General features: G+C 43.4%; 1 protein-coding gene across 5 annotated transcripts in view; it reads left to right on the top strand.

Moving 5' to 3' along the window:
* The window catches only part of FUBP3 (far upstream element binding protein 3), a 41,399-nt gene that overhangs the window by 9,848 nt on the left and 4,874 nt on the right, over positions 1-26,677 (top strand). For 2 of the 5 annotated variants that reach the window (XM_040605847.1, XM_040605843.1), the window contains exons 3-16: positions 3,491-3,541; positions 4,024-4,057; positions 5,984-6,033; positions 7,632-7,703; positions 8,426-8,483; positions 11,085-11,247; positions 12,145-12,243; positions 14,849-14,953; positions 15,348-15,450; positions 16,100-16,200; positions 17,485-17,626; positions 22,300-22,460; positions 23,322-23,395; positions 23,892-23,968. In XM_040605847.1, coding sequence (XP_040461781.1) covers positions 3,491-3,541; positions 4,024-4,057; positions 5,984-6,033; positions 7,632-7,703; positions 8,426-8,483; positions 11,085-11,247; positions 12,145-12,243; positions 14,849-14,953; positions 15,348-15,450; positions 16,100-16,200; positions 17,485-17,626; positions 22,300-22,460; positions 23,322-23,395; positions 23,892-23,968 — 1,290 coding nt within the window. The remainder of the gene's footprint in view (positions 1-3,490; positions 3,542-4,023; positions 4,058-5,983; positions 6,034-7,631; positions 7,704-8,425; positions 8,484-11,084; positions 11,248-12,144; positions 12,244-14,848; positions 14,954-15,347; positions 15,451-16,099; positions 16,201-17,484; positions 17,627-22,299; positions 22,461-23,321; positions 23,396-23,891; positions 23,969-26,677) is intronic. The other 3 variants (XM_040605844.1, XM_040605846.1, XM_040605845.1) reach the window with 3 other exon arrangements.

The following is a 26,677-nucleotide window of genomic DNA, read 5'->3' as shown; positions in this document are numbered from 1 at the left end:
ATATAATTCTGCCTGTCCATTTTTGTAAACATCTGCTAGCGTGTGTGGCTGATTGATGTCGGCTTAGGAAGTGGTCTTAAGACAGGGTGACAGTGCACTGGTCAAAACAAATTCAGCTGCTTTTAGAGCATTTCCAGGAAAAATAGATTTGTCATAGTATTGGAAACCAGAATGTGTGAGCGCCTTTTGCACTTCTCTTAATGCAACCTTCATCTGAAATGAAGAGCTGTTAGGATTGGCCTTGGTGACCTGGCCTGTTGGTTTTAGATGGAGCTTGAGACTGATTATTTCTCTTTTTCCCTGGCTTCTTTATTTCCCCATTCTGGAAACAACATTAAAGTAATTCTGCAAATAGCTATAGTGCAGGGAGGAGATCAGGTTTATTTGTACAGCTCATAGGAAGTCTTAGTCTGCATTGATATGACCAGTTGCGGTGGTTGGTGTTTCTCAGCAAAGGTGAGCACTGGAGATGGTGTTGGTCTGAGCTGCAGGGAGACCTGGTGGCATCTTGCTTGTGGCTTGCTGCTGAGGATGGATCCCAGCCCTCTTGTTAATGGCCAACAGCTGCTCTTGGCCTCCATTCTAATTAATGGGGCCCTCTAATTACCAGCACAATTTAATAAGTTTATTTAATGCTAAATAATCCTTAAAGAAATAATCTTTTGTTCAAAGGAAGGAGGGATCTAGTCTGCTGAAAAGAGACTGATCCCCAGAACGACAGTCTTTGCCCTGTTTTGTATTGTTTTGAAGAAGTTTCCAGTGATAGGTATAGGGGTTAAGCAGCAGTGTTACAGCTGAAGGCTGGGACATCCTTTCAGTCTGGGGAAACAAAGATGAGAGACATTGGAGAAGCCTCACACACCCCTCTCTCCACCCCCTGCCTTCCCCAGGCTTCTGCTTCTGTGGTGCATCCAGATATGAAGATGGCCCGGTTTGGTGCAATGAAACTTGATTGTAGTAGAGCCAAGGGGCTCAAGCACAGCATGATCCTGTTGTATGGAATACTTCAGTCTTCTGCTCAAACCTGTTTTCAATGTGAAGGCAGAAGGAAATCTTACCCCTGTCTTACTGCAGAAAAAAGTTGGTAGTGATGCTCCTTGACACATCTGTAGCAGCGGTAGGACCAGGGCAGAAGTCTATATTTCTTGGCAAAAGGTTTAGTGGAATACACAAAATGCCAGTGTTTTTCAAAATCACAACTTTATAGATCACCATTTTTTAAATAAGGCATTTGAGGAGGGGGAAGCCTATAAAGATTTGCAGTGAAGGCAGACATTAAAATTATTAGGTTTTGACCATTTAGTGAAAGCAAAACCTAGCGATATTTAATGATGAAGAATTAGGCTAACTAATGTCTTCCTTGTAGCTTTCTAAAATTGATGATGATCTCAGTTTTGTTCAGAAGTATGAAATGCATCCATGTTCCACTGCTCTCCGGGAGATACATCATTCTGATTTTATTCTAGCCATGGATATATTCTCGATGAGATTGTATATTCCCATCATGCACATTAATTTAGTGGGAGGCATTGCTCTGTTTTATGGGGTGGAAAAAAAATATCTGCATTTGTTTTGAGTGTCTGTTAGGTAGAATTCAGTTAAGGTGAAGCCTAAAGCAGAGTGAAGTGTTACCAACCAGCAGGTGCCATTAATGGGAAATTGTGCTGATTTTATTCAGTATTTTTCCTTATTTGCAGTGAAATGACTGCAGTTACAGTTAAATTGTACTCAATAGATGTAAAAGGGGGAAATATGTACGTGGCTTGTCAGAGTTCAGCCCCCTCCCTGGCGTGAAGAGGGAGATGGTGGAACAGTACATCAGCTTTCAGTATTGCAGTGAGCGTCGTCTGCCCCAGCCCTGCCTCTCTATTAGTCCCTGCCTTTACGAGCAAAATGGGCATGCTGGAGAAGGAATGGACCTTGAAGTTATTTCTTTTTGCCTCCCCCCACCCCCCCAAAACAGAGAAGTCATAACTGGCTTCAAGTAAATCACTCCCAGTTCTCTCCATCTGCGTTATATCTCAGCTCTTGGAGAGGTTAACTGTGAAATGTGGAAGGAATGATCTTGCACATAAGTTATTGTACAAATTAATTTTAAAAAAATTAAGCATCAGTAAATATACAGTAAGGCTGCTATCTGCTGGCGTGGTGAATGGCTTACCATGAATAGTACTTGGAATGGGTTGGAGAAGTTATGTTACTTATGTCTGAAGCAGCATTTCCCTGACTGATTTAACTTCTTATGCTCGTGCAGTTTTTCCCTAAGAAGTTGTCTTTTTCAAGTGTAGGATTGTGTTACAAAATGAAAGCTCTTCTGTTCCTTGCATGAACTTCAGGAGTTGATTATAGGATGTGTATCTGTCTCATAATTTGTGGGCAGCGGCTGCAGTGGAACAGACTGCTAAGAGAGCTGTTATGGTGAATTGAAATGCAAAGTGGATATTTAAATACAGCCTTGTAGTGTTAAGGCCACTCTTTCTGGCATCTTGGGATAATGAGTGGCCTGGTCTGTGGCAAGGGCAATCCCATACTACCAGCAATAGCCACCAGACCTGTTTCATATAGTAAAAATATTTAGAACACAGTTTGGGGCAAGATGGCGAGATCCTGAATTTGGTGGTATTAGCTCAGCTCTGCAGTAGTAGCTTATCAGGTAAAGCAAATACTCCCCATTACATCACCCACCTTTTTCAGCTGCTGTATTGATAGTTATCAAATTAGATCTTTTTATATTCATCGTGAGAATATGCAAAGACAAATCTAATAGAGTCAATAACGCAGCAGTTGTCTTCCCACTGAGCTGGGGAGAGTAATAAAATACATACGCTGTCAATATTTTGGTCCCAAACTGTTACGAAGGTATTGACCCGCAGCAGAAATACAGTATTGACTCTCTTAGTCTATTTTATTTGAGTAAAGTGTTTGGCCACAAACTTTATGCATTTTTCTACCGGATCTAGAGAGTGTGGGATGCATCCGCTTTCTAACCCTGCCAGCTGATTGCCAATTTTTTCAGGTCAAAGAATGTGCAGGTTGCTGCAAGGTAGTTTGAAACAGCATCTTTATTATCACAGCTCACATGTTGGCCGGTTTCATTTGTTTTGCTACTTGTGCCCTCCAGGCATGCAATATAATCTTTCAACTGGTTGTTAGGACCAAATGGTCTGGTTTTTAGCTGGTTTGCTGCAGGCAAAGTCCAGTAGGAAGCCCAGCAGGGCATGTGTTCCCACTTTGCATGAGTTGGTCTAATGATATTTTCCCCATTAACGTTTTGAAGAAAGATCTAATCTGTTGGGGGTGGGAGGGAGGGGGGAGAAATCTGTTTGAGAGTTGTCAGATGGGGAGATAACTGCTGCTAATCATAAATGGACCACCAGCTAACATCACAGATATGCCTGGAATGTGTGCATTCAGTAAAATGTGTTGCGTTTTTTTAAAAAATACTGTTTGGGTGCCACAAGGTTACTTAACAGACCTATTCCTTTAACAGGTCTCCGTGTAAGTGGGCTCCATGGAGCACAGATAAGAGAGACAGAGAGAAGTATGTGCAAGCGGTCTTTAATGCTTTTTGCCTAGACTAAATCTGAGTATGCTCAGCTTTTATTTTGGGTTTTTTTAATACATACCAGTCTGCTTAAAATTTCTCTCTCCCCCCCCCCGCCCTCTTTTTTTATTATTTCTTTTTTTTACTACTTTGGGATTAATTTGGGAGGAGGGGAGGTTAGTTGCAGGGATTTGGATTTGGGCAGGCAGGATTTTCTCCCATAACTCTCAGCATGGGGAGACGCAGATCAATTCCCTATCCTGTGTTCAGCTGGACACTGGGTTATGGTGTGTGTTGATCAAGAAATCCCCTCCTGTTTTGTACCACATAATGCATTCATTTCAGCCACTGAACCTAAATTACTGTTTTGCTTTTCTTTCTTTTTTGATGAAATGGTAAGAACTCTTTCTGTAGGGATGAAGTTAGTTTATCCGTGCTAATGCTTTGATTTTTTTCCCTTTTTTCTCTCTCTGCCACAGTAGGTAACCAGTTAGGGGCCCTGGTACATCAAAGGTAAGCAGTGGGTTATGTTTTATTATTTATTGATCAATTCTAATTGTTTATTGATCCACCATCTGTAGTAGTGTTAGGAAGTCAGAGGTTGAGAATGTGGAGAAACTGTCGGCTTGGATTTTCTCCAGGCTGGCGTTTCTGCTAAGCCTTTAAGGTTGTTTGTTGTGATGAAGAAAGAAGAGTTGACTTGAAATTTGGATTTCATTGTAAATCTGCAGGACCGAGAAGAATAAATTCTCTCTCATCTCCCTTCCGCTGCCCTGGTAGAGAGGAAGAAAGAAAAAGTAAAAGAAGCTCTGGCATTTTGAAAAAAAAGTGTTGAATGGGAAAGTAGATGATGATGATTATTATTTAGTTTTGTTGGTGTAATATGACCTGGGAGGACTCCTTTGTCAAAGGTGGTTTTGGGAGACTGAAGCAAGTATGAGTTGTCATACAGCATGTCTTAGCATTAATATAGAAGTAAAAGTCTCAGGTTTTCTTGAAACCCAGTCTTAAGGAGTTGTCTGTCTTGTTTTGAGTAGGAAGGGGAGAGCATTTCTAAAGCTGGATTCACCTTCAGGCTAATAGTTGTGCATTTCCATCATAACCAGCTGTCCGTTGGGGGCCTCAGCAAAGGACAAGCAATATAAATGAAGACTGTAGAGCCTTCAGGTTTTAATGGTTGGGTTAGAGCTAATATCCAGCTAGGGCAGCACAGAAAGGGGTGAGCAGACTTGTCTCCTCTGCGGCTGCCTGCCACCTCTCTTGTGCCAGGAGTGATGATCATGCAGGGAGTTTGGTTAGGCTGAAAAGCCTGAATTGGTTTCTCTTGGGTTTTGGTGGTTGATTTTCTGCTAGGTTAGCTTCATTGTCCAGCTGCAACAGTTTGTCCAACCCAAGGTGGTTAACAAATGGTGCAAGATAGGACATTTTGGCAACAGGCTGGGTTTATTGCAGGTTAAAACAACTGTAATTCTGAACCTCCCTGTAGCAAGTGAGTCTGTTCTGTTGCAGGTATGGGTGGCACTGTTTGGTTTTGCATCACTAGTGAGCCTCAGGACAGTGGAGAGTGCTTTATGTGCAGCTTAGCTGGTGAAGTCTAGTGGGTATTTTACACCTTCCCTAACTGATCTAAAGCAAAAAAATGGAAAAATTTTAGTATCTCACCACAAAACCTGCATTGAACTTCCTGTACAGGCATTTTGTTGCTTTTGAGATTGCTGAACAAATTGTATATAATGCATATATGCAAATTCCGTATTCATTGTGGTGTTTTCAATACAGAAATGGGTAAGCAAAAAACCAACCAAAGTTAATTCCTTTCTACTTGACTATGGTCAGGTCTTAGGAAATTGCTTTGGGTGCTGTATTTCAAGGCAGACACACACTGAAAAAGTCTGAAGAGCAGTAGATACAGAATTCTCAAGATAATATGAATTCAAAGCATAATTGAAGACAGCTTTTATAATTTCCAAGGAAAAGAATGGTAAGGACAAGGAGGCAAAAAAAAAAATAGATTTGCAAATATTGGAGGGAGCATTCCTGTCAGGTTTGGCTTTGGTTAGTGTCTCTTGGCAAGAGCGTATCCAAAAGTAGTAGGCAGAGACTGGCTTGGAAGATCTAGGCTAAACGTTAAAGAAACATTGCTGTTATTCTGTTAAATCTGTCTGGAGCAAGAATGACAAAGAGGTTCTTACATCAGCTCCACTGAAGATAGTGGAGAGTAGATTGGAAATTTATCCAGCACAGGAGAGATTAAGTGACCACGAGAGGTCCCTTCCAAAACAAATGACTTGGACTGCGATGTGGAGTTTACTTGTGTGTGCAAAAGCCTTATGCTGTGCCTGGTTTCCACGGCACAGACATACTTGTCTTCCAAGTTGTTCTTTGTGATGACTATTCAATTTTTTTCTTCCCTTTTTTTTTTTTTTTTTTTTTTTGTAGGGCTGTAATAACAGAAGAGTTCAAAGTGCCTGATAAAATGGTTGGATTTAGTAAGTACTTTGGATGCTTTTGATGTTTCTTGATGTGTTTTCTGTGCAGGATTGCAGTTTATTCTGACGTGCTTGCAAGTTTTTGTACTTACTGGCCTTGGATAAGCCTTGTCTAATGCTGTCTTCATGGGGACCAGATGATCTGTGTTTAAAATCCAGGTGCAAACTGCATGGAAAAGCTTGGTGTCCCAGTAATAAGAACAAGACTGTGTGGTACAAGTTTCTGAGTTTTAGTGATTCACTTCTTTAAATTCCAACTAGCATAGTACATAAATTCACTTCTGACTTGTTTATTTCCCCCTCACTGAAACATGTTACTTCCTTTGAGTATGCAAAACTGTGAGAGTCGAGGGAGGAAAACAACATTTAAATGTTAAAATGAGTTGACTGAAGGCAAGTTAAACAGAATGTTAAATTTCTGATGTGTTTGCTGCAGGGAAATGCAACCAGCATGCATTGCTCAGATGAGAATTTTTCCTAGATTTGCATTCCGAATACTGTTCCCTTTCAAGCTTGATCCTAATTTCTGTCTTCCTCTTGATGATCATTACCCTTCCTTTCAACGGCACCTCCTGCTGATGTGTTACTACAGTGATTGCATAGACTCTTCCACTGTTAGATGCCAGTGTAGCTCTTCCAATTTGATATAGAGAGAGTAAAAAGGAACGTAACAGGCCATGATAATTACCTGTGAATGTTTTCACAATGGCACGTGAAGTTTTGTCCTGTATATAAGAATGTACTCGACTATAATAACACAAATCTCTGTAAAGGAAATGCTCACACTTCTGCCAGACCTCTTAATTTATCAGTCCTGGTACTGTGAGGGAACATTGGAGGGATGTGGTAGTTCTGGGAGAGGACAGCTTGCGTGCTCTGTTGGTGCATCATCTCAGTGTTAAATCAAATCCTGGTTCAGGGACAGACAGGTGCAGGAGGGTGGCAAACCCACAGCTGAGAGATGCTTCTGTGGGAGCATCCTGAGCCAGGCATTCCTGTTTGACTTGACCGTTTTGCTCTTTTGCAGTCTGATTGGCACATTCTCTCCTCTGTATGTCTCATTGTGAAACAGCAATGTGCCGACTCCAAGAGTTAAAGGAGATGGGTATTTGTTTTCACTGAAGGTTGAACAGTATGTAGCAGTTCTGTCTGAGTACAGGCCAGCCAAATAGCATGTCCACTGAAAAGAGGCAGTAAAATACGAATTTTAAAGAAATAAGTCTTTGCCTTTTTTAGTACCCCAAACAACTGGTTTATCGGTTCAGGCTGAATAAGATAGACTTTAATGACTCTTCCAGCAGCACTCAAACTGGTGCCTTATTTCTTACATACTGTGTGTTTCCATTCCAGTGCAAGACAGGCTTTTTTGTTTTGTTTTGTGAAAGCAAAAAAAAAAAAAAAAGGCAAAAAGAATAATTTTCAGCAGGATTTTAATGTTCTTCTGCTATGATAGATTTGGTCATGCTGTGGATGCCTCTTCTGCAGTCCTGGAGTCAAACTGTCCCTTTATAGATAGCTGCAGCAGAGTGAAAGGGGGAAGGTGCTCTGCAGTTGCTTGGAAAAATGGTATGTTCTGATGCTTGTTGAATTCATTTCAGTAATCGGCAGGGGAGGAGAACAGATCTCACGGATTCAGGCAGAGTCTGGCTGCAAAATTCAAATTGCTCCAGGTAAGAGCCTCTTTGTGTGGCAGACGAACAGGTTTTAATCTTGAAGGATGTTGTGTCCATTAGATCTGGTGCCTTGCCATGCTTATGGCATGTTATCACCATTAAGAACTGGTATGTACTAGGCTAACATGCATGGGAGAGACTCTGTGGGACTGACCTCCTGACTAGCACAGAAAACAGGTTTGTCAGGTGGTTTGGGGAGTGAAACATTTAAGGAACTGTCTTTAACCAGTGGATGGGTACAGCGGGCAATCCATGTCATACTTAGACCTGAAATCGCAGCTGTGGAGTTGTCTCCTGGTGGTACCACTTTGCTCAGCTCTGTGGTTTGCCTCAGATTAGTCTGGTCAGTTGCAGCTCCTGGCAGGAGACGTTTCAGGAGGGTGGCAGCAGCTATTTGTACGTACAGCTTGCCTTGCATTGAAAAAATGGGACCATCTATTTGTTCTGTGCTGGTACCTGTTTGCTTTGGGGAGGACTACTACAGGAAATTGTAATCTAAGTTCTTACCCTTCCCTTTGACTGGTGGGAAAGACTTTAAAAGAATGCAGATATCCAGCAAATAATTTAAAATACATTGGCCCTGGATGTATTTGAATTCATTAGCATGCTGTGTGTGCAAGGGAGGGTGGTGCTTCATTAATAGTGCCTGGTAATTACTGAAACAGCTGCTATTTTTTTAATTCCATGTGTTAAAAGTTTCCTTCTTGTTTCCTTTGTAGACAGCGGTGGGATGCCCGAGAGGCCCTGTGTACTCACTGGGACACCAGAGAGCATTGAGTGAGTTCCAATTCCATTTCTCTCCTTTCTCCTTCTCTTTCTTCTCCCTAATGCTGTGCTCTGTCAGTGGTGCTACTTGGTTAGCCACACTAGCAAATGTTGGCCTAGAGAAACTTGAGGGTCTCTGGAGCATAGAACCTCTTGGTCTGATGCTTTAAACTGTGCACCTCAAAGGCTTTTTTCCAGTTGCAGTTTGAACCCTCTGCAGAAATTTCCGTGGAATTCCCCTCCGCAGGGCAAGGTTGCTCTTAGGGCACCTAGGGTGCAGTTTTCTAACTGCAGCTTTCCAGGATACTGAGCTAAGCTGCTGAAGGGCACTTCTCTTCTCCCCTTTGCTTCCCTACTATTGAGATGACCATCCTTCCAGCTGAAGAAGGGCTGCATGAGGCCTCCAAAGCCTGTTGGTGCCACTCCAGAATAATCTGGAGGTGTTGGTGTTGTTGCAGAGCAGCATGAGGGCCATAGGTGTGCTTGCCTCTGCATCGCTGCCAACAAGAAGCAAAGGACTGAACCAAAGTCTTGAATTCTGATCCCTGCATGGTACAGACACGTGGCCAGCCAGCAGGGTTTCTACTCTTTAGACCTATAGAAACTTTAGGGACAGTGTTTCCTCCCTCCCCCTTCCCAGGAGCTGAGTTTGAGACTCTCACAAACCAGTTGAGGACCTCCTGCTGGAACTGGATCCAGGATCCTCAGGCTTACAGGAACACACTTAACATATGGAGCTGCTCTTTCTCTCCCCAGCCTTTGGGTAGGTGGGTTTTTTAAAATCCATCTGGAAATCTTTGAGTTGCATTTGATAGTGAAAATACATGGGCGCAAAGACTGTCTCTCTAAAGAGAAGGCACTCGTCATTCTTCCATTCCTAAGAGATCTAAGGTTACTTAAATCTCCGTATTCTACCATAATGCTGCAAGCAGTGAGCCAGAATAAATATAATTGGCAAGCTCACATTGTAGGGCAGGCAGTGTATTCTTGCTGATATTGAAGTGCTTTTCCCCCTTTAGCAAAGGGTATTTCAGAACAAGACCAAAATACTAAAAAGCTGGGATGCCTGATGAGGTGTAGTTGGGGGAAAATTGGGGAGAGGTATAGCTAAGATTTCATGGTTTTGAAATAAGCAGTTAAATGTAGTTGTGTCCAAGGCTGTCTTTAAATAACATAAATAAATTAAAGGAAAAGCGAGAGTACTCAGTTTGTGAAGCAGAACAAGGTGTTGAGGACATAGAATTAGGCAAAATTTAATTTACTTCTGTGCTAAAATTCTTGCCAAATTGGTTAGTTGAACTACTACTTCAGGTACTTGTAGAAAAAGAAAATAAAGTAAGGAAACTAATCTAGACATCAGGCTTCTTTGTGAAGGGTTTTGTGAGGAGCGTTTCCATTATTTCTATTCGGTGGCAAACTAATGGGGTTAATTTCCATATGATCCCTTCTCACCTGACATGCGCTGTGTATTAACTGTTGTAGTCTCTATATTGTCACTAAAAGAACTTTATGCAAAATATGAAGGTAGATGAAAAAAAAACCTCTGAAGACTCTTCCGGAATATTTGAAGTGGGCTTCCAGAAATTCCACGTTTTGCCTTGTTTTGTGAGAAAGTCAAGAGAAAGCAGTGCTGTGATCTGTGTGCAGCCTCAGATTCACCACCCCCTGAGCTGTCTTGGGTGAATGTCTGCTTGCGAGGGATGACTTTGTACCATTTTCTTCAAGTTGCCAGAGAGAAGACAGTCATCCTAGGGTGCCTGGTATGGCTTGTTACGAAGTGGAGAAGAGGGGAAGATGCTGCTTTAGACCAAATGGGGAACCCGTGACTTTCTTCTACCTAGCTTTAGAAGGGTTGTGGGAGAAGGACAGGAAGTGGATGTGTTGGTACTAGGAGTCTTCAAAGATGAAGGGAAACAGTGTCAGTTACCTCTGACATGCTAAAGATTTCAGAGAAGGGATTTTTAATTTCCCAAATGCCTCTTTGTGTATCTCTTCTCACCAGGAGTAGAAGAACCCAGTCTTTCATTGGTTGCTGCTGCAGTATCCTTGCCTCACTTCACGGTGTAGCTTCAGCACCTACTGCTTGGGGCAGAGGCTGTGTTAGAACAGTGTTCTGGTGCTGCTGGGAAGAGCAGGCAGAGAAGAGCAAGGCAGCTGCCTATGACTGATCAGAGAGGGGTTAACCAGTGTGCTGTGTTAGTATCAGAGCAGTGTGTGGTTTTTGTCTTGACCAAGAAGGAGAACAGAGCTTGAGTTTTAACAAATGTTATATATATGTTTTAGAAAAGCTTAGAACTTAGAGCATCTTCATTTGAAATAAACACCCTAAATGCTTTAGCTCAACTATAATCCTTAACTTCCAAAAAAAGTCAGAGCATGCTGCTGCTCTTCCTTTTCTCTTCCCCTTTCAAAATCATACTGCTTATAAATAGTCATGATAGGGGAAAACATGCATCACAGAGTTAAAAAAAAAAAAAGCAAACATTGTGCTAACTATGATTTCCTCCATCTTTTCACTACTTCTCCTATCCCCGATCGCTTCCCATTCCGATGGTTCCTGGTCACATGGAACAATGTTGTCTAATGGTTGTTTCCCTCAATTCTTTTCCAAAGACAAGCAAAACGGCTACTGGGGCAGATTGTAGATCGCTGTCGGAACGGACCTGGTTTTCACAACGATGTCGATGGCAACAGTACGATTCAGGAGATTTTGATCCCGGCATCCAAAGTGGGTCTAGTCATCGGCAAAGGAGGTGAAACAATAAAACAGTTGCAGGTGCGCAAGATGCATTTACTTTAGGGCTCTCTTCCTTACTACAGCTTCTCTAGATCAACGAGAGCGTGCTGAAATGGAGAGCCTTAAATGCTCTAACCTTCTACAGCAGGGACTATTCTTCTGCCTTCGGAGAGCTGGACTCAAATCTAATCTTGTGTTACAAACAAAATCAGTTTGGCCCCAGCTACACATGTAGTGGAGTTTTGCCAGAACTGTGAAAGAAACTCATGTGCTTTAGATAACATTTGGTGCGTGCTGTTTAGGAGGGGATCCTCGTACCCAAGAAAAGGCTATGTCTAGTCCGCTGCTGCAATAGTTTTTAATGCCAGCCATGCTGTTGTAGAGTGCTGTGCTTCCCTTCTGTTGCTGGTCTGTGATAAAGCTGGCGTGTGTCATCTTTTTTTTTTCCTCATCCCACCCCTTTCCAATTGAAAGTGTTGTGTCATGTGTAAATCTTATGTTCCTAGACATTCTTTATTCCTCCATCTGGTAAAAGTTTTTTAAAGGATAGAGAGTTTCAGAAAACCACCTAGGTCAAAAATACTGGGTTTTTGAGTGCCCTGATTAGGCCTCTGTCATCCAATAGTTTTAAGGCTGGTCACTTAACATTTATACGCAGACAGCTACAGATTTTGGAAAGGGATGAAAAATCAGTAGTTGAGATGGAGGGGTTCTCTTTGCAAGGGATTCAGCTATTTGAGAACTTCAGGAGCAGCATACTTCTGGCAGTCCTTTACACTGTAGGACTGTTACTGAATTTGTGCTATAACTACCGTGAAGAGCCAAAGTAGCATTCTGTAAAGCTGCTGATTTGACCTACGTAATGTTTAGTAACCAAAGTATAGTCCCTTGTCTCAGGGACTCTGCTTAGCAAAGTGCTCTGTGCTTTTTCTTCAGGAGCGAACAGGTGTGAAAATGATTATGATCCAAGATGGTCCATTGCCTACTGGAGCAGATAAACCTCTCCGTATTACTGGAGATGCATTTAAAGTGCAGGTATGTAATAAAAGTAAGCAGTTGGCCCAAGAACTGAGGAGAAATTCAAACTTTAGTGTATTTCTGAGCATCTAATGGAGTCAAATCCAAGTCTAAACGTAATGATCCTTGCAGGTTTTGTTTGTACTCTAAGGTTGATGAAGTTTGAGTAGAGCCAGTTAAAACACCATGCTAGCAAGTGTTGGCTTGTTTACAAGGTAACCTAGAATCATAGAATCCCTTAAGTTGGGAAAGACCTTTAAGATCATCAAGCTCTCACTCCACATAAATATTAGACATGGGTAGAAGAGCTGAGGGAGAGGAGGGTTGGAGAAAGTAGCTTTGAAACGCTTTCCAGTCTGTGTAGCAAAAAATCAAAGCTCTATGTTACTTGAACAAATGAGTTCTTAGTGACTAAATCACACCTTTGAGAAAGTTTTGTGGAAAGGTCACTATCTCAGACAGCCAATTGACGCAGGTAATTAAAAAAAAAATAATAATCCCACAACAACTCCTGAAACCAAGGGGCTTGCTTAACATTGGTGCCTCAGTCTCCTTGTGTCAGGGTTCTACAGATATGATTATACCTGCGGTTCAAAACAAAAAATCCATGATCAGCCAGAGACTGGAAGATTGCAGCGTGATGGGAGTGCTTGAATTAATTAAAGTTTAGCTGTGGCATGTTCCACTTCTCAGCAAGTGCTTTTCATATCTTGCTGAGTACTTAAATCTAGCTTAGCATTCCTGTCTCTAATAAAAATAGTTCTGTTTCACAGGATCTCCCTAATCATAAATTGCTGCTACAGTTAATGTTGCTCAAGGACAGTATGTTTGGGTTGTATTTTTTAAACCTTTTATTGCAGCTGAGTTTTTAGATTCGATTTTTTTTTCTCCAAATTCTTATACTTACTGTGGAGGTACAGATACATGCAAAAAGGAGTCTAACAGCAGTCTTGCTACTTTTAAGTGCTGCTACTTCCCAGGTGGCTTCTTCTGCCTTGCAGGATTTGCTGTTGTCACATCTTCCATGCCATATAAATCATGCCAAGCAATCGTGGAGAGTGCATAGGCTGGAAGATCTTTGAGGCACTTAAAATTTTTGAGCATGCTTAGAAAGCACTTAAGAAGCTTGATGAATCCTTGGGTTTGGTGGATGTCATGGTTTAACCCCAGCTGGCAACTATGCCCCACGCAGCCGCTCGCTTACTCCCTGTCCCGGTGAGATGGGGGGGGGGGGAGAATCGGAAGAGTAAAAGTGAGAAAACTTGTGGGTTGAGGTAAAGATTATTTAGTAGATATATGGTCTGCTGTGTGCACAAGCAAAGCAAGGAATTCAAACTCACTGCTTCCCATCGGCAGGCAGGTGTTCAGCTGTCCCTGGCAAAGCAGGGCTTCATCATGTGTAACTGTTACTTGGGAATACAAATGCCGTAACTCCAAACGTCCCCCCCTTCCTCCTCCTTCCACCAGCCTTGTATGCTGAGCATGATATCTAATGTTATGGAATATCCCTTTGGTCAGCTGGGGTCAGCTGTCTGGCTGTGTCCCTTTCCAGTTTCTTGTGCACCCCCAGCCTACTCGCTGGTGGAGTGGTGGCAGAAGCAGAAAAGGCCTTGACGGTATGTAAGCACTGCTCATCAATAACAAAAATGTTTCTGTTATCAGTGGTGTTTTCAGCACAAATCCAAAATGTAGCCCCATACCAGCTACTGTAAAGAAAATTAACTCTCCCAGCCAAAAGCAGCCCAGCGGGATTCTCTGGATGCTGCAGCAGGCTTTCTTAACTCTCTCAGATCCCTATGAATTCTCTCCATTACCCTTATTTTTGTCTTGGCATCTCTGAAATGTCTTGTTTCCTTATGGAAAATACGGAAAAATGTGAAAGGAGTCAGACTCGCTAGTGTCCCTCAAACTTGGTAATAGAATCAAAATATCAAAAGCTTGGCTGGAAATGTATAGAAGCAAAGGCTTTGGTTTTGACACGTAGACTTTTTTTAATGGTGACTATTGTTGGCTTATTTCCAAGGTACACTTTTTACTAGCTGGGCTACATGCAAGCTTGTGAATGGCCTTGAGGGCTGCAAGTAGGTAGAAAGAATATTCATTTATCTCAGAAACTATCTTGCTGGATTGCTGCAGACTTGGGCTTAAAAGTTTTTGAGTGTCAGAAAACTCACTAGTGCCCACCTGCCTCCTTTGTACGTGTTCTGTAGCTGTTAGTGGATGTGATCTCTGTTATGCTACCACAGCTTCTACCTTACTATACTGGTTTCAGTTCTATCCAGTAGGAAAGGGCCTTTGCTTCCTTTAATTTTAAAAGCAAACCCCAAAAAATCAAAGATATTTTAAAAGCTAAAAGGGCCCTTTTGAAAGACTGAAGGAAGCAATTGCACACAAGAAGCTGCCACCTTGTGCACTTGACAGGTTTTGTCAGACATGGAAGATGTCATCAAGAACAGATCTCCATTGACTGTGGTAGAAGAAATTCTAAATCAGAATGCTGCTCCCATTAAGCAGATGGAGATCGCTTTGTCTGAAGCCTGACCATTAGCCACTGTTGAGGCCCTGACACCAAGATGGCAAGCAGAATAATTTTAAGCTAACTGTAACTTCTTTCCCCATGTAGCAAGCAAGGGAAATGGTACTGGAGATCATCCGAGAGAAAGATCAGGCAGACTTCCGAGGCGTACGCAATGATTTCAGTTCTAGAATGGGAGGAGGCAGCATAGAGGTATGTCTTCTTCACAAGTACTCTGCTAACCTCCCTGTGGGATGGGCAGTGGGTGGAAGTCATCAAATTGCACATGTAACTTGTAAAGCTCATTTTTAAATGCGTTGTGTTCTTTTGCCAGAAGAATGAGTCTGGCTGCAAAGAAGAGGAGTTCTTGTGGACTCCCAGGTGGCGCTTTTCTAATTGTCTTTTTAAGCTGCATTCTTGTAGTGCAGAGTTCATTTAGTGGGGAAGGAATTTGTGGCCACGTGTTTGTTTTTCTTCAGCAACATGGTTCTGTAGCCCGGAGCTGCCTAACATGGCCTGCCTTCATAGTTACGAGCATCTCCTTGTAAAATCAGAGTAATTCAGTCTAGTTCTCTGAGCTTTCATACTGCTTTGCCTTTCCCATCAGGTCTCTGTGCCCAGGTTTGCTGTTGGAATTGTGATAGGAAGAAATGGAGAAATGATCAAAAAGATTCAGAATGATGCTGGAGTTAGGATTCAATTTAAACCAGGTTTGTGTGAGGATGGAGAGCCACTACTTTCTGACCAGTGTTCCAGTTTGGGATTGCTGAAAGTGACTGATCTGAGGTTACAGCAGCTAGGCTTTCCTAATTTAAAGGCACGTCGTGTCTCTTTCTGAAACCCACTTAAATATGTGCTGCTTCCTTGTGCACTTTCTGGTTTTCAGAGAGTAAGATTATATACAGCTCATTTGCAAACATTAGATGTCACAACAGTCCTGTCTTGAGTGGTAATTATATGGATAAACAAAATAACAAAACCCCTTTTATTTCCTCTTAAAAAATTCTCCTTCAGGACATTAAAGCCTTTGGGGATCAGGAGTTGATTAATTCTAAGTAACTTTCTCTGGGTCCTTGGCTGTCTGATCACCTATCAAAGCTGCCTTTGTCCTCTTAAAATTATGTCAATCTTTTTCATGGCTTTTTGACATTTGAAAGTGTTGCCTTTTGAATGTTGTTCCCTCTGCAATGTGGGTTGGGTTTTGTTGTCGTGGAAGAGGGGCTGAAGGTGGAGGGAAGAGGTAGTTCTTGGGGTAGTTATGTGAAAATGCTGCTAGCAATGGTGATGACAGAAGGAAGTTTTTGTTGGTGGGTAGATGTTTTCTGCTTTTAATTTAGTCTTTGCCACCTCTCTCCACAGATGATGGGATTAGTTCTGAGAGAGTCGCACAGGTCATGGGGCTTCCCGATAGGTGTCAACATGCAGCACACATCATCAGTGAGCTCATTCTCACGGCACAGGTGGGTTCTGAAGGCTCTTGGGAGGAAAGTGCTCATATAGGAATTTAGTCTGTATGCGTGCAGCTGTGTGAATGGATGCCACCAGCTGAAGTACAGCAGTGTTACATTTTCCCTCTGGTAGGGAACACACATGTGTTGCTGCCCAAGACAGAGCTGCTAGGTTTGGGGTTTGTTTATTTGTTGGGGTTTTTTACTGTAATATGGGCTCATTGAGCTATGGGAAGGTCTCCTGTTCTCTGACAGTATTATGGGGCCTGGTAGCCCCCCACGTTTAGTTGGTCTTATTCGGAAGTGGTGACCTGGTGGAATGGAGTCCAGCAGTAGTGTGAGACAGTGGCTGGAGGCCCTGCACAGTAGGGCTGCGTAACTCAGACAGCAGAGCATTAAGTGCTCTGTGATGCCTCCTCTTCAGACTGCAGTCCTCTGCTCTAGTGGCTGTGGGAGGCAGGGGAAGGCAAGGAATGGTCGTGTATGCAGTCACTGTGCTCCAGTAACCAAAAGACACCAACGTATTGTATTGCCCAGGAGCAAGAAGTACAAAGATGGATGAAGTAGTAAGGCAAACTCACAAAGGAGGTTGTATATTCCCTTTCTGTTAGGAGAAGTAAAGATGTTAGGCCATTTCAGTCCAGATACCTGAACATAATTTGTCCATCAAAGGGTAGGTCTTGATATATTTTCTGCCCTGAGATCTAGTTTGAATACTTGATTTCATAATTTTTTTAATAATCCACTGAAGTTTTGAAGCAGTCACGATAGCCTCTGACTGCCCATGGCCTTTGTTTGTGGAGGTCGGTTGCTCAAAATAGGTATGTCCTTTAAGTGTCTTTGAACTTAAAAGCTTCCTTTGGAAGTTTTGGAAAATGTGCATTTCAGCTGAGTAATTCCAGAAATTCTTTAAAGAATGACACTTGAAAGGGTTTGGAAGCAACTTCTGTGTGTGTCAGTGCCAAGATCTATTGGTTGCTTTAAGGAAAGCCCCCATCAAAAACTGAAAGTCCTTTAGTCATTGATGCTTGTTTATAGGTTTATTTCAGCAGATAAAGGCATGCATTTAAAATATATAAATATCTTCCTGAGTCAGGAAGGCAACTGTAACCTGTGTTACTTGGCATTTCTTTAAAGTGCTTCAAAATCTTGAATATGATACTGAAGTCCAAGAATACCTTAATTCAATGCCATTGATTATAAGGCAGTTTAACTTACCTTGCTTTATTTTGTTTTTAATGTCCATTGGGGCCAGCAAAAAAAAAAACCACTGATACAGATTTTTTGCCTTCCAAGGAACGAGATGGCTTTGGAAGCTTGGCTGTCACCCGAGGAAGAGGTCGTGGCCGTGGGGACTGGAGTGTTGGAACACCTGGGGGCATGCAGGAGATAACCTACACCGTGCCAGCTGATAAGTGTGGCCTCGTTATAGGCAAAGGTAGGTCCAGTGACACTAAATACTAGACCTTGCCATCTTTCTGTCTCAGGATGGTTGAGTTCTTCTTGCTGCCTGAGAGTGAAGCTTTGGAGTTTTCTGTAATTGCAGGTATTTAGCGGCTGGTGAATGCAGCATAGGAATAAGCTATAAGCGCTTGTGGTTGTTTTCTTTGTGGTGATCTCACTCATAATTGTACTCTCCAGGCCCTTGTTCACAATCTGTAAGAGAGGCTCTTCATGCAGAGCTGTCAAGTAAGCTTGTTATAACAAGCAACTGGCTGAAAAAAGGCAGGTTCATTTGTGGATTCTTTCTATAGAGAATTCATTTAAAGGACACTCTATCAGGGACGAGCAGAACAGTCATTTCGTCATGCTGAATTTCTGTGAGTGCCATGTGATAAAATGGAAGGTCTCTGAATGTGGTAATAACAGTCGCTGCTTCCAGCCACGTACCTGAAGTGTCTGATGAAAGTGAAGTAACAGGATTTGTCTGTATCTGAGTTTGCATCTGAGTCTGTCACAGAGCAGGTTGTTGCACCTTGTCTTGCTCACAAAAACACATTCACTGCCATGGAAGCCCCTTGGCTGCCTTAGCTGTTGCGTCTCTCCCGGCTAAGGAGATGGACAAGGAGTCATCTGGCCCTCCTCAAGAAGCAGTACAAGCCCAGGACAGTTACGAAATGAGAGCGTCAGCAGCAGTCTTGGTTTGTCATAGAGCAAGAGCTGCACATTGGGTCGTGGCGTTACTTAGATGAGAGCCAGGAATAGAAGCGCTCTGTTGCTCTGAATTAGTACACCGATGTATCAAAGGAGTTGTATTTAATTTTTCTATCTGCTTATTTCAGAAAGAATGACGTATGCCTTGACTAGTATTTAAGTAATCACAGTTGGCTTTTAGCCTCAGCAGAGGTGAGGTGAAGAGACTAGGAACAGACTAGCTACAGCAGTAAAGGAGGCAGACTAGAGGGCATCGTGCCATGTTTCAGCGGTATTTAGTGTCCTGCTGTCGCATTGGGCAGGACTGAGCTTGTGGTGAAACGTGTTGTGGCCTCTTTCCCTGGCTGTACGACCCTGCTGTTCCCTGCCGTGTGTCTGGCCCCTACGGCATCCTGAACTCCTGCCTTACTGGATGATGAGGGATGCAGATATGGAACACAGGCATGTCAGCACAGCGTCTGCAATCATTTTTAGATGTTGTTCTTGACCATAAACCTGTTCACAAGCCTGAAAACTTTTTTCAATGTGAAAAAACACCTGCTCTCCCTATTATGCCAAAATTGCAGAGCAATTGTGCTTCATCTCACTGAACAGTCCAGTTGGGCAAAAAAATCAAGCAAAGCAAATTTTAAGCCCACAAGTGAGCTATATATATGGAAAATCAAATTATAATGAAACTTTATTGCTGTATCCATTAGTCATCCTTAATAAAGAATCGGAAAAGGTCACTTGTTGTTCAGCGGTGCACTGAAGTGGAGGATTTGTAACTACAGAGAGCACTGTGTGCTGAAAAGATAAATGTAGGTAGCGGAGCTGGATGTCCTAGCATTCAAGTGCAAGGCCTGGCACAGGCTCACTGTGGGGGTGAAGGGGTAGCTTTTTACCTTTGTTTCCACAACAGCAAAATAGGGATTCTTACGCAGCCAGATCAGAAGCTTTCTGGAGTGACTAATTACTAGTTGTATGGTGATTTGAGTGCTTGCAGCTTTGTAATACTACCTTGTAATCGGTGTTCTTACAGTGCCTATGCTCTTAGTCTGTTGCAGCCTTCATTTCTGTCAAGTGAGTGATGGCTGTGGCATTGCCTTTCGGGGCCAGGACCAGGATGGGTGTACTACACTTTCTGTATGTTGTTGCTATATACCCAGTCCTCCTTATTTCTTCTCCTGCTGTCTGCGGGGCAGTGTAGGGGATATGGGACATCACTGGGGTGTTCTGAAGAGTCACCACTTGTAAAACCTTTGCTCTCCCCTTTTAGTTTCTGAGCAGTTTCCAGCTTTCCCCCGGCACTGCCACCCCTCCTCTCTGTGACACAGGACTTAGCTGTTAGACTTCTCTAAAATCTGGCCAAGTCCTCTGGGCACACATCGTTGGCCTCTGAGGTTAGCACCAAGCAATAGGTACCTTGAGCTCCCAGGGTAGTGCATGCAGTGTGGCCAGGTAACTGCTGCTGTGCTTCCAGTTCACGTCACCACTTGAGAAGGGGAAAAAAGATGGAGGTGAGGAAATGTCTCGGCTCAGTTTCTGCCGTGTGTATGATAGAAGATCTAAGGCCCTTTTCTCATGGGCATCACTTCTCAGCTTGGGAGCATGAGCCTTTATGAGCTGATAAGAAGTGCTGGGCTCCCTGCAAATCATGTGCGTAGTTTTTTCCTCTAGAGGGTGGGTAGGTGCAGTTTTTCTTTTCTGAAAGACTCGAGGAAGGGTGGAGACGAGTGCCATACACATGTCAAGTGCTTTCTCTGTTTGGTGGTGCTTGGAAACAAACCGCAGCCTCTCTGGGCCCCCACTGGATTTCCATGATAAATACAGCAATATTGACAGATAACGTGGCTGGCCTGGCTCTTGTCAGCTCTGCCTTTTAGCAGGTTTGATTAATTGCTTTACGATTTCACGTCCAGCTGGGGGGCCACTCTTGGATCACTTCTGCCCCCCATCAGGTAGAAGAATGGAGCGGGCTGCTGAATGCATCTATAGACAGCCACCATGTGCCGAATGGGTCACCTCATTATGGGGGAAGATGAACTTCTTCCGGCACCATGCAGCATCATGTTGACTGCGTCACTTCATTTGCATGCTCTGGAAGCTGATTTGGGATAACTTGGGTGGGAGGGAGCACTTTGGCATGTACCAGACAGGAGGGTAAGGAGGAGAAGGGCACCAAGCCCTGCTACAGGTGTAGGAGCTTGCAGCCTCTGACCAGACCTGGAGAGCCAGCGGACTTTACCCTGCAGTATGGTCTAGGAGGGACCTGATGTGGGAACAGTCACAACTACTACAGACATGGTGCTGAATGCTAAATGGGGAAATTATTTTGAGTCTGTGTTCTCCTTGCTTCCAGTTTGAGAATGCTTCAATTTTCAATCCCCTTTTGGAAGGAGAAACCTAGTCTGCTGTGCTAGTAGCTACCTGTGGTTATGCTTGTCTTTCCCAGTAAAGTTCTCCCACTCCTTCATGATCCAAATTGTGTTGGCTGAAAGGGTCCTCTGTTTTTTGTTAAGTAGGTGAAATGGCTATCAATTCACATCTCACCTCAGTATGTAAAAACCAGAGCTTCGAACAAGTCTGCATCACACAGAACCGTTACATAAAAAAAACCTTCCTGGTTTTGAAACTTCATGTTGCCACTTTCCCATGCTTGACTGAAAATAAGTGGGTTGGCTTTTGGCTGCACAGTACAATCCCTGTTGTCTGCCCAGGGATGTGACACGATTATCTTTTGTTAAATGCATCTTCAAAAATTCATTTAGAAAGAGTTAATTGCCCTTTGGCAACTTTTCCTCCTCCCTTCCCCAAGAAGGCTTTAAAATGGTAAAAAGGTCATGGGTCTGTTACAATGAAATGAACAAGTGTCTGCAACATCCACAGTTTGTTTTGAAGTTGTGCTGGATGTATAGAGATGGAAATGCAAGCAAAATTGAGATTATCCTCTTTGGAGACTTTTTTTAATTAAACCAAAACAAAAATCTCTTTCCTGCTTGCTGCATGTCCTTTTGGCTAGTGATGTTTTTGTTTGTGATTTAAAAGTTGTAAAACCCCTTCCTTCCCCTCACCCTTTAATTTCTTCAGTTGAGTGGAGCTGGTCTGTAAGTTGTGTGAGCTTCCAAAAGAAGAATTGAACCATTGTAACGTGGGCTGAGGCTTTTGTTAAGCAAATTTTATTAAGAGACTGGGACCTAGCAGGTCTTCAGGAAATCAGATCTGCTTTGGCTGTGATGCATCCTGCTCGAAGCGCTCCTGTGCTGTAGTGTATCCAGATGGCAAACTACCCACATATGTTCGCTGCACGCACAACTAACTCTGAAATAGCAGAAGACAGCCTTGAATCCTGCACTGCTGCAGTTGCATGGAGGGATGTGTACACTGCAGTGTGGATGGGAAGCACGGTAAGCGGAGGCTTTTTTAAGGCAACAACCTGTTGAACAGCACGTGAATGTGAGAAAGCTTAAGCTTTGTTTTTGAGCTACACGGTCTGTGGCTGGTGGCTTTTTGACTTGATAGAATGAAATGTCTAGTGATGGAAAAATAGCCTCATGGGAGAAAGAAAAAGCGTGTTTCAGTTGCAGGTGACCTTCTTTTCTTGAGGATTGTGAACAGCTGTGCAAAACCACTGGAATTCAGTCATTACAGTTTTTTCATCTGTTTTGGCATTTCTTTGGGAGCCTAGCAGTGTGTGCACAGGAGGATCGTGTGTATTCTTAAGCCAGCACGATCTGTGACCCCAAAAACAGTTGCAGTAGCTCACAATTCCAGGTCATACTTATGAGACAGTTTAAGGGGGCAATGTGAGCTCAGGTATTGTGGTTTCTTATGCTGTTGCCATCCTCATCACACCTCCTTTGAGGCACACAGAAGGTAGCTGAAACTGTATTCCATTACCAGAACCTGGCTTTGATATGCTTTTATGGAAAGAGATGCTGAATATCCCTCCTTATGTCTTGGGTTTCTCTTCTTCAGGTGGTGAGAACATCAAGAGCATAAATCAGCAGTCAGGAGCCCATGTGGAGCTCCAGAGAAACCCACCTCCAAACACAGACCCTGGTGTACGAATATTCACAATCAGAGGAGTTCCCCAGCAAATTGAGCTCGCTAGACATCTCATAGATGAGAAAGTTGGTGTAAGTTCCATCTCTGTTGATCTTGGGTTTTCTCTTTCAGATGTGGTGCTTTCATTCTTAGGTACATGTAGGCCTGGACTTACAGGATGGCACAGAATACACACGCTTACGTTATTCAGCTTCAAAACCATTTGCCTGTTAGCAGCTGTCTTGAACTTTGATGGCCCTCCAGCATCCATTGGACTATTTTTTGCTGTGGTCCCAGAAGGATCTGACTGTGTGCTGACACAATCGTGGGTAGCGTGCAGCTGTATGTGAGGGAAGAACAGCAATAATAAAGTATCAGAAAGCTGTCAAAGGAGATTTTTTTGAAGGGAAGACAATAGTGTCACTGCGTGAGGATGACACAATCCTGACACCATCATCCTGAAAGTAACACAACTCCTTGCTCCAGTAAATCCAGGATGACTTATCTCCCACTTAATGCAGTGCTGTGGTATTGAAGCTTAATAATGTCAGGCTGGAGTACTACTGAAGGGGGAGACTTGGGTAAAAGAAAGTATGGAAAAATACTGACCTGGGGCATGGTAAAGCTGAAAAGCAACCTTTATGCTGAATTGCCTGAGAGGAGAAGGCTTGATACCAACCTCAGGATCCAAGCTATTCAAAGGAAAACTTCCAACTGTGTCATAGTCCCGTTACCCCCTTTGTGGGCTGGCCAGAGTTGCTTTTGAAGCTGGACTCCTGGAGTGTGCTGACAGTCCTGAGAACTTCATCCTTGGAGAATCAGTCGCTGCTTTCAGGTGCTGGGGTTTAGTGGAACGTGTCCCAGGCTGTCTTCTCCCCTTTCTTACTGCTCATACTAGCTGCCTCCACCCTGTGCTTAGAGCTGGCATTAAATCTTTGTGGATTCTGTGACAGGGTACCAGCATGGGTGGACCTGGAGGATTTGGTCAAAGTCCGTTCAGCCAAGCACCCGCTACACCTCATCAAAAGTAAGCTTCTCCATCTAATCATGGACGGGCTGTGGGGAATGGCTATGAAGGCACCGGGGGAAGGGTGGAGGGCCCTGAAGGGGTGATATATAAGCAGAACCTTTTAAAGACTGAGCCTTCAGAAGCAAGAAACAAGTGAGAGTAATCCTTTAAGCTTGACTATAGGAAGGATTTTATCTCTGAAGTTATAACAAGGTGTAGGTATTGGCATCTCCAAAATTCCTGTCTAGTGCACTGAGAGCACAGAAGGAAGCCCGAACTGCATACAGCACAAGGAATGCTGTTGAGTCTGATGTATCTTCATCTTGGCCTCGTGAGCAGGCCAGTATTGAGACAGCAGTTACACCTACACAAGCGTTTTCTTTTTTTCCTTTGTTCACCTGTTTGCTCAACAGTTGCTGACTATAACAACTTCACTTCTGTGGGCAACGTGTCACGTATATGGCCTGTTCAGTATTTTATTGTCTGCTTCAGTGTGCTTTTTTGTCCTCTGCAGTGGTCCTCAGGCGTTCATGACGCAGGGTTGGGGCAGTACCTACCAGACGTGGCAGCAGCCTGGACAGCAAGTCCCAAGTAAGTGTCTAGGACCTGGGCTGGAGCAGGGCTGTGTTCCCTTTGCAGTTGCCGCTGTGTGCCTGCGGAACAGGTTCATCCTTGAGACCACTTGTGTGGAAACAGCAAAATAATTTCCTGAGCAGAAGAGGTGTGTGGCGGTGTGCTGTGGTATTTGAGCTTAGAATAAGCTGAAGTCCATTGAGAACTAATGCTTTTTGTGCACTTAACTGCTTGCTGCCTGTTTCTGCTCTCTTTCTGTAGAAACTTGGTCCTGCAAGTCTGTTCCTCTAACAAAAACGTTTCTGCCTTAGGCTCTCTTCTGCCCGGATTCTCCAGGCAAGCACTTGCCAACCCTACTTCCCCCTACAGGCACACTGTGTCTGGTGGTGAGCCCTCCTGTCTCTTTGTTCTTGACCTTATCAGTTCTTGCTTATTTTCTTTTTTAAATATTCCGTATGGTCTCTTCCCACTTCAATTCCCAGTCTGATGGAAAGACTGGGAATGGAGATGCAGAAAGTGGAAGAAATGATAGGCAAGGCTCCTATTCCTGTTCATCCACACTGGCCATAGTAGTGTCCCCTTGTCCCCTTTTGGGAGTTGATGAGAACTGCTCAGCCTCCACAGTGCTAAATGCTCAGAATGAGGCCAGCAGGATAACCAGCTTTCAAATAAATTTAGAAAACACTTAACAATGCATACATGTCCTTAGCCATGAGTTCAAAAACTGAATCCAGATCACCCCTGCTGCTGGACTTTCCACTTCAGGCTGTCAGCACTGAGTCAGCCTGGCTGTTACTCTTCAAGGTTTGAAGAGTCATTTATTCCTAAAAGCCTGTTTAGTCAAAATTCAGCGGATTGGAATGGGGAGTCCGCCTTTTCAGAATAATGGAAGTAGTAAATGCCAGTGGTGCTGTTGGTAACTGCATCATCCTGTGTCTTCAGCAGCCAGAGTTGAGTCAGTCTGCCAGAGCAGATTCATAGTCTGCTTGGTAATCTCAAAGCTTGTGTGGTGGGCAGTGATGTCCAACAGACACTTTTCAGTCACAGTCTTGCAGGAAATACACCTTTCTTTTTTTTTTTTTTTAATGGTTTGGTCTTGTGAAAACTTAAAGCTAAGCACCAAAAAGTGTGTCAGGGGAGTAGATTTTAAGGGGTTTAATGACATTTGCTTTTCAATGTTTAGGCTGATTTAGTAATGAAATAGATTATTAACTTAAGCGTGTATTCCTGCCCTTTGAGGTGCCTGAGGTAGAGGAAACATTGGAGGAGCAATGCCTGCGGCTGCACTTGTGATTCCCTGTTACACTAATCACATTTTAATGTTTATGAAATTGTGCATATATGAAATGTAGAAATCCTCAATGCTGTATTATTTTAGTGCACTCCTTAAATGTGTGCTACTGTATGACGTAGGAGCTCTGCATGGAAAATTTAAAAAAAACAAAAAAAAAAAAAAAAAAAAAAAGGCGCATCTCTGGTCTGGAAGAATCATCCTCCATAGCAATTACAGTCTAAAAATCATTATTTTTCCTTTGAGCTTTAGGGGCTTGCAGAATGTCAGTAGTTCTGTTTTTCAGGACAGCAAAATGCAATGGTGGGCTTGAAAGGACTTGTTTGGTTTTTTAGTCGTTTTTTTTTGTACAGGAGTGGAACAGCATGGTACTGAAGAAGAGTATTTTCCCATTAGATTGTTTTACAGGGAAAATTGTCATTCTAGTCCTTTTCTGTGCACTCCCAAGAGCACTGGACTTCCCTGAGCTTTGGGAATCAGAGCAGTCAGTGCAGCAGGGAAAGCTCCATAAAAAATGTGGGGTTTATCTTCCCATAAAGTCTTTGAATAAACGCTTATGAAATGTGCATTGCTATTTGCCTGGCAAGATGCCTTTAGAAACTCACCTTAGTAACATCTTCTTTCTCACAACCCTGAAACGTCCTCTTACCCTGCCCCCCAGCCACTGAGGAAAGAAAATCTGCTTTCCTCCAACACACGGTCATGTCTCAAGCTCACACCTCCAGGCTTTGGACCTGGTATCAGAAGCACAGGCCGTTTGAATCCCCCGGTTACCGATAGTGCAGCTGGTGTCCCAAGCTGGTATCACTACTTTGCAAGGAGTTTGTCCGGTGGCTGGTGGCTCCCAGGACCAGCGAAGCATCCTGCCTTGCCGTTATCCTTCCCCTGTATGGGTTTAGTACTGCAGTGCCGTGTTTTGGCAGCAGATGTGTTATTTCTGCTGTTGAACCTGATGGAAAATGTTGGCTCTCTAGTTCCATATCTACTTAGGGTCCCTCTGTGTTCCCGTTTATAGCCAGGCATACTGAAGGCAGCCTTGGTAAGGAGAGGGGACAGACAAGATAATGCTGTGCTTTAAGCAGCCTTCACCGCTTTCTTCTGCTGCAGATCACAATGGTACCCAGTCAGGCCAGGTGGAGTTCACCAAGGCGTGGGAGGATTATTGTAAGAAGCTAGGTAAATACCGGCTTTTGCACTTCCAGTTTTGATTTGAAAACAGACTTGTGAAGGGTCCCTTCCCCAAGTGCTGCAGCCTGTTTGTTCACAGCCCTGTCAAAGAGCCGGCTGAGTCGTTCTCTGAGCAGGCTTCCTAGGGACAGGCTCGAGAGTGCCCTCCTTGTGGGAGGAGGGGCAGACCCCCACCCCCTACACATGTATTTAGATTTTAATTACTTCCCCCATCTTAAATAAATTAACTGGCTGGGGAAACATTTTGC

The sequence above is a fragment of the Falco naumanni genome, chromosome 9 (assembly GCF_017639655.2).
Source record: "Falco naumanni isolate bFalNau1 chromosome 9, bFalNau1.pat, whole genome shotgun sequence".
Taxonomy (NCBI): Eukaryota; Metazoa; Chordata; class Aves; order Falconiformes; family Falconidae; genus Falco; species Falco naumanni.
This window is presented reverse-complemented; position numbering and strand designations above follow the sequence as displayed.